Source organism: Etheostoma cragini, chromosome 24, assembly GCF_013103735.1.
Source record: "Etheostoma cragini isolate CJK2018 chromosome 24, CSU_Ecrag_1.0, whole genome shotgun sequence".
NCBI lineage: Eukaryota > Metazoa > Chordata > Actinopteri > Perciformes > Percidae > Etheostoma > Etheostoma cragini.
Window position 1 is genome coordinate 3324020 of NC_048430.1, and position 7069 is coordinate 3331088.

Sequence of the window (7069 nt, forward strand, 5' to 3'; positions counted from 1 at the left end):
GACGATGTTACCACGCGCCAACTATCTGTGTCAAATTAAAAGTCCTGTCGAAAGATATATTTTTCTCTTTAATGACACATGTTATGCGGTTCAATATTGACAGAAAAACTCGTTAATTTTTGCACAAACCATTGCACGTGGAGACAAAGTTAAATGATATAAACTTTACGAACAAACCGTCGTGTGTGACAGCAGGCTCTTTGTATTTTTTACTTGTTTACGTCGAAGCGAGCTGTCGAGGGGAGAAGGTAAGCAGCTTCTTTACACGCTACTTCAAATACATACAATAAAATATGTCACCCTAGTAAATAGCCTGTATGTTCTCTAGCTAGTAGTCAAGACATAATCCTCGGTGTAATAGTCGTGTTCAGATTCAACTAAAATGGCAGCAGTTAATCTTAACCTTGAAGTGGAATTGGAGTTTATATAATGGGATTACGAAACTATTCATTTTAGATTGCTTCTATGAAGCCTTGCAGTCCTCTTTAGTACGTCACAAACAAAGACAACGAGATAAATATATAATAACTTCTGGTCTGGAATGTCGCACTTGTTTAGGGTTCATTTATCATTTTCCTTAACAAGTCAACACTGTTTTGACTGGTAGCTGTTGGTGAATTTCCTACAATTTCCTCAGATCTCTAGATCACCTGATGCAGCCAGGTAATTGGGTGCAAGTGAATGGGTGAATGGCTGAGGCATGCTGGATGCTGGAGGCTGGTTACTCTCTAGTCTAGGGAGGGATTCGACGTGTGTCTCCTGTTACTGCTGCGCCTCCTCCTCCTGTGTCCCTCCATCGCAGTCGGTCTCCTTCGGCCTGTGAGCGGATGAATGCCAAAGCCTGCGATCTTACCCTCGCCAAAAGGACTCCATGTCTTTCTTGGTAAGAACTATTACGCTGCATGGATTTTCCTTTATGCCTCCGTGATGTGATGTGACCTAGTAGATGTACAGTCAAGAATCAGTTGCTGAAGCCTCTGGTGTAAAAGGCCAATTCAATCAGTCAAGTGTGTTTAGGAGCTTCCAGATGGTCTATGCACCACTATTTCTGTTAGATAGCAGATCAGGTCATCAAAGAAAACCACTCCATCTGCATTTATATATATTATGTATAATACTTTAACATATACAGTATATTAATAGCATAGATTGGAAAATACCAGGTATTAATATTGGCTTTCTGTGCATTAGTAACATCTAATGGGCACATCTAATTATGTATGCAGCTCTTAATTTGCTCTGTTGGGACACAGTCACTCAGCTGCCTCTTTCATGTCTGTTACTCAACTCTCTCTCCACTCTGCACTTCCGACAAAATGCCCTGTAAGTGCCCTCACAGCCTCTATTCCCAAATGCTTTTTTTCTCTACCTCCTATCTGACCCTCCACTCCCAAGTTCCATGTTTCATCTCCACTCCTCCATGTCCTGTTGGGCATGTCTCACCTGTCCCTCCCCCCCTGCTTTACCAGGACTGTTCCTGCATCTCCCACACTCAGGTCCAGCCCTTGGACATAGAGGAGCGCTATGAGGACATCAGCCACCAGCTCCTGGTCAGTAGCCAAGACGCTGTCAGCATGGAGACATGCATCACACTGATGTTCCTAATCATATCATCACAATTCATTTATCATCTATCTGGATCTGCTTAACCCTTGCCTTAAAGTTGTTAAATAAAGTAACTATTGGAATAACATTGCTATATCTGTTAAAGCTGTTGGTAACACTTAAAGGGGTACTCAATCAATTTTGTTGGGGGACTCACAAGAAAATTTGAGCGGTCAAAATTGGTGAGACAGAGGCCGAGATATCCTGATTTTAAGTCCCTAGTATGGGTCACGCTCCAAAAACAGTGGATACTACAATTCCCATCGCAGCTCAATAGTTCGTAATTGATCAGACCCGTTATGCCTGTAAACGTCCATTTGTCTTATACTCCCAGTTTATAACACAGGCTGTTTGAAATGAAGTGTCAAGCCCAAGTCAATGTAACCCTGATGGCATCGCTATGACATCAGCAGGGGTTATTTTCTTAGACTTGGTAAAGCTCCAAAACCACACAGCTGGCTGGCAAGTTAACTGATCTTCATTAGAAAAATGGGTGGAGTGCCCCTTTAAAGCGCAGCTATATTCCCCATTATTGTTTTGATTGATTTCACCAGGAAGTTCAATTTGTAATGCATTACTTAATATGGGTTAAATATTACTAACTGCTTAAAATGTAGACCTACTACTAGTGTGTAAACTCACTTTCCCCCCGGTAGTACAGACAAAAGGCTGGGACAGTATAGATAAACACTTTCAGCTGATGTGTTTTAAACAAAGCTACATCAGAAACACATGCTACTGTCTGATGCTGTGCTCAAAGAGAACCAGACACTATTGAGTCCCAATAATGTGTCTGCATAACTAATACCCCGTCTACACGTACATGGTTACTTTGAAAAACAGACATTTCCCTTCCTTTGTGCCCTTTGTTAACAAGCAAACGGAATCTTTGCCTCTGAAATGTCTAAAATCTGCGGCCAGAAACGTTGGAAATCTTTGTTTGCACGTTTGCATGTACTCTGAGACAAACCGAGGTTTATGCAGCCGAGGAAGTGAGGAAGAGAAGAGAGAGGAAGTGATTTGCCACCTACTGGTTTGGCAGGCTCTTGGCCACATTTACAGCATATATACACAGTTACATGTAAATGAACACTTTTCTGTAAACTGACAGCTGTGCACAATGTTATTTTTGAAAACAGAGAAGTTGAAATGCCTGTTTATGAAAATAGCCGCTCACGTGTAAACGTGGCCTAGAACCGCAAGCATCTCCCCCCTCCCTCCATCCCCTCTGCGCTGCTACGTGTCACAGTGCAACTCCCTGGCAGCATTGTCCCCTCACACATACCTCACCATGGCCACGGAATGGGTTATCATGTAAGAATTACTACAGAGGCAGTACGATAATCTTTTTGCAGGATCATAGTACACACTTATTAGACTACAACTGAATATGACATTGCATAGTTAATATCTGTTACTTAAGAGTCTTTCCATTTGTATGTTAGTAGTTTCAGTTTTTCTCCAGATTAGCTTGTTTTTCCATTAAGGGGGAGGGACCTGTACCAGAGCCTGTGAATGGGGACCCTAAGTTCTGTCAATATGGAATGAGAGGTTGATGAACGTCATATATAACTTAAAGCACATTTAAAATGACAGCATACGTGTACGTGTTTGAGTTAATAAACGATGGACGCAATCATTATTTCTTAAATGCAAAATATATGTGCGTCCCGTAGAGCTGTGACAGTTCTGAATACACTCTGCAAGGGCCAGCAGGTGGCGATGACATCACAGGGCTGTCAGCTGAGCCAGTCCACTACCAGCTACTGTCTGAGCTGGGTGAGAAGAACACCAAAACATATACTTCAGTCAGCATTATTTGCACCTTATTTCTCACTAAATCTTTCAAACAAATGTAAATGCAGGAAGATTTCACTTCTTCCATTCTGTGTATGACAGGGAGGGGCTTCAATAACCTCAGCCAGGTGAACATGGCCCGCCACATCCCCACTGGTCAGCTGGTGGCTGTCAAACAAACCAACCTGGATGAGTGCACCGAGGAAGAGCTGCTGCAGCTCATGGTGAGCTGCCGTCCAGAAACGGGCATTTATTTAAAGGACATTTTTGCTTTGTGCATGGGGTTCTTGTCATCAAAGCTTATTTTGGGGTTTCACAGTTTTTAAAGCATGCTTCTGTAAACTTACATTCAACCAACAGCTGTTCTCCATCCAGGTTGGTTTATATCTGATTGTTTCTCAAACCTCAGAACGAGGTTCTGCTGTCCAGGCTGTTCCGTCACCCCAACCTGCTGACCTCTCGCCTGGTTTTCAGCTCCTGCTGCCAGCTATGGGTCCTCACACCACTCATGGCCTATGGTCAGCCACACCTTAACTTTTGCCCTTAAAATTAATCAGATTTAGCCTTAATGAAACTGTATACACTAAGAGCCAATAGCTCTTTTTTGGTTTTGACACCTGCTTTTCTTCATAAAACCTCACTCACAATTTGCGCCACTGTTCTCACAATTAAGATATATCACCTCCAATTTTCCCCTGCTTATGTGACCTGTCCCTCTCTTGCCTCCAGGCTCTGCAGACACCTTACTAAGAACATACTTCCCAGATGGAATGAGTGAATCCATGATAGCGTACCTGCTGTATGGCGTGCTGAAAGCATTGGAATACCTGCACCAGATGGGCTATGTTCACCGGTCAGTGGGATTCGTTAGAAACATCTGTAGAAGAAACATCTGTATTACAAGTGTGGCAAGGATCACCATTAAGGGGGGGATTTGAATGAAAGAACCTAATTTCACCCTAGGTGAACATTGATTATTGATTAATATTACTGAGGAGGCAGAGGTGTGTTTCAAAGTATTCCAAATAATGTATTTAAAATCAAAACAGGCAGAGGCTTAAACCTCTGAAATAAAAAAGTGAAACATAAAATGTTGGGGGTGTGGATACAATTTCCTTGATACGGCAAAGCGGCAATAGGTAGTCAGGATGAACCTGGAAGAAGGGGAGAATTCTATTAACCAGGCTCCACCTTACTATATCTATCACAATCAATTTACAACCATGAACTCATCACCACCAGTGAGATGGGACAATAAATAAATAAAACCACCTTTTTATGGCAAGAGGGGCAACAAAAATGTCCTTACAGCACATGAAATGTGCCTTTCACATACCTGAGGGGCAAGAAACACTAGCCACAGCAGGGACAGATCCAGAAGCAGAGACAGGACATAGGAGCAAGGTGCCTTATGTAACCTAGCCCTAGGGTGTTGGCCATGGGAGGGGTCAGGCCAAGGCTGCATTCAACTCCACTACACATTTACCTATGCTAAGGGAAGCCTTTCCCCTATACAAGGAAACACACTATTATAAACACTAAAACTTGTATCTATCTCATGTCTTTCCACATATTCCTCTCATGTCAGGGGTGTGAAGGCCAGTCATATCCTGCTGTCAGGAGAGGGGCGTGTCTACCTCTCAGGGCTCCACAGTATTTACAGTATGATGCGTGAGGGGAAGAGGATGAGGGCAGTTTTTGACATGCCCCACCACAGCCCTGCCCTGTTGCCCTGGCTCAGCCCTGAACTGCTGCGACAGGTCAGGACTCACTAGATTTATTGATAACATTAATTCCAGCCGTGCATATTTCAGAAAGCATTATTCTAATGTATATTCTCTCACTCCTTTTCCCATGATGTTGCCCTCAGTAGGACCTGCACGGTTACGGGGTAAAGTCAGACATCTACAGTTTAGGTATTGTTGCTTGTGAGCTGGTCAGCGGCAGGGTGCCTTTCCAGGACATGCCCCCCACTCAGGTAATGACAACACTTTCATCCAAACCGCTTAAGAAGAATGTGTATGTGCACATTTAGCTTTGTTCTCCACAATTTGCATCAGTGTTTGAATCTTCTCGTTCAGATGCTGCTTCAGAAGCTACGCGGCTCCCACTGCTGCCTGCTCGACGTGGCTCCATTCCCGCTGGGAGAGCTTGGGGGGCTGAAGGTGTCCCGGTCTGGGGTAGACTCCGGCATCGGGGAGAGCGTGGCCACCGGCAGCATGACACACAGCGCAACCGCTCCTCCTACCGACCGACCTCAGAGCCCTGCACCCAAAAACCACTCAGCCACCCTGCACAACCTGGTCCAGCTGTGTCTGCAGCAACAGCCTGAGCGCAGGTCATTACATTAAAGGACCAGTCGTCTTTTTTTGCCGATTGATTTGACAGAATTGCATTCATACACAGCATAACCATAAAACAAATGAGTGTTTGTGCTGTTTTTGTCTTCCATAGACCGTCAGCATCTACACTGTTGACCCACGCCTTCTTCAAGCAGGTGGGTTTATTAGTCAGGTCGCCTACTGCTTACTCCTCTAAGTGCGGTTGCTTTTGTCTAAAATTATGTTATGTTAACTTCCACTAGGCTTTGAAATTACAATACAGTATCTTGTGCCAGTGTTTAAGCAGAGATGTGTCTTTCTGTGACAGGTGAAGAGACACACCAGAGACACCTTCCTCAGCCTCATGTACCCAGCAGTGCCCCTCACCAGCCCCGATGACCCTTCGGTATCCTGCCCCCCCGCCTTATCCTGCCACACTCTGGCGTCAACCTCCAGCGACACCACCGAGGCTGTGTGGGACTTCTCCTAACCCTAATTTTCTGTCCTTAAATCTCCAAATAATGACTAGCAAGCCAAACACAAGACAATCGAAGCAAAGCAATGAGGCCAACTTCTACTGTGCTTTTATTTTGTATTATTACCCAACTCTCTGAGCCTTTTTTGAGTAGTTTTGGAGGTATTTTATATGTTTGTCTGATGAATACAATAAGTTTGGGTGATTGGTTGGTGACAAGACTGTGAAAGTGCTGGATCAAAGACGCTGCTCTGATCATTTATAAAGGATCTATGATGATACTAAGGAACTTTCAACAACTCACATGACAACACTAATCAGTTGACTTAACAATCACGCACTTCCTCTGAAATAAAAGGCAACTATGAGTGAAAGAGAAAGTCCACCAAGAAACATTTTGTTAAAAACAGCTAGTTGTGCTAAACAGTATACAGTGTTTTTACAGACTTTGTCTGTTACTGAAATAAATAAATAAAAATACATTTAAAAGTAAAATCTTAGCAGGTACTGACAAATTAACCCCTTAAGCGTAAGTGACTATGCTCAGGTGGATTTTTCTTTACGTGTACTATAGTCAAACTGAATAGTGAATACTGAGATAGCTATGTAAAAAGAGCACATGAGCATTAGCATATATCTAGTGTCCAACGTAGGACTTAGAAACCATCAGTAGAAGCAGTAGATTCCCTGCCTTTGTTGTCAGTGATTCGTCAAAAGAATATTTCTACTGTGCTGATCGACCACTTCTCCAATAATGCCTTTGTTTTAATGAACCCTGCATTCTGAATATCCATCTGTAACTGTGATTAAGTGTACTGGATATGAGAACTGTGATATACGGTACATATCAAACATGGTAGCTGTATGAGCC

The 7069-nt window shown here is 43.3% G+C and overlaps 1 protein-coding gene across 3 annotated transcripts; it reads left to right on the forward strand.

Annotated features, from left to right (window-relative positions):
* stradb (STE20 related adaptor beta) lies at positions 1-6695 on the forward strand. 3 transcript variants are annotated; one of them, XM_034864251.1, is made up of 12 exons: positions 1-248; positions 638-883; positions 1470-1550; positions 3282-3384; positions 3505-3626; positions 3812-3920; positions 4132-4255; positions 4991-5162; positions 5276-5380; positions 5484-5740; positions 5857-5899; positions 6052-6695. In XM_034864251.1, the coding sequence occupies exons 2-12, from the start codon at positions 872-874 to the stop codon at positions 6211-6213; spliced, it is 1290 nt and encodes a 429-aa protein (XP_034720142.1). In that variant the 5' UTR covers positions 1-248; positions 638-871; the 3' UTR covers positions 6214-6695. The 3 variants fall into 3 exon arrangements, with proteins under 3 accessions (XP_034720142.1, XP_034720143.1, XP_034720144.1); XM_034864252.1 differs by lacking the exon at positions 1470-1550; XM_034864253.1 differs by lacking the exons at positions 1-248; positions 638-883; positions 1470-1550 and adding an exon at positions 2804-3156.
* Positions 6696-7069: the final 374 nt, after the last annotated feature.

Coding starts and splice junctions, on each gene's coding strand:
- stradb (XM_034864251.1), top strand. Junction 3,627..3,811: donor AAGAGCTGCTGCAGCTCATG/GTGAGCTGCCGT, acceptor CTCAAACCTCAG/AACGAGGTTCTGCTGTCCAG. Junction 5,381..5,483: donor AGGACATGCCCCCCACTCAG/GTAATGACAACA, acceptor CTTCTCGTTCAG/ATGCTGCTTCAGAAGCTACG.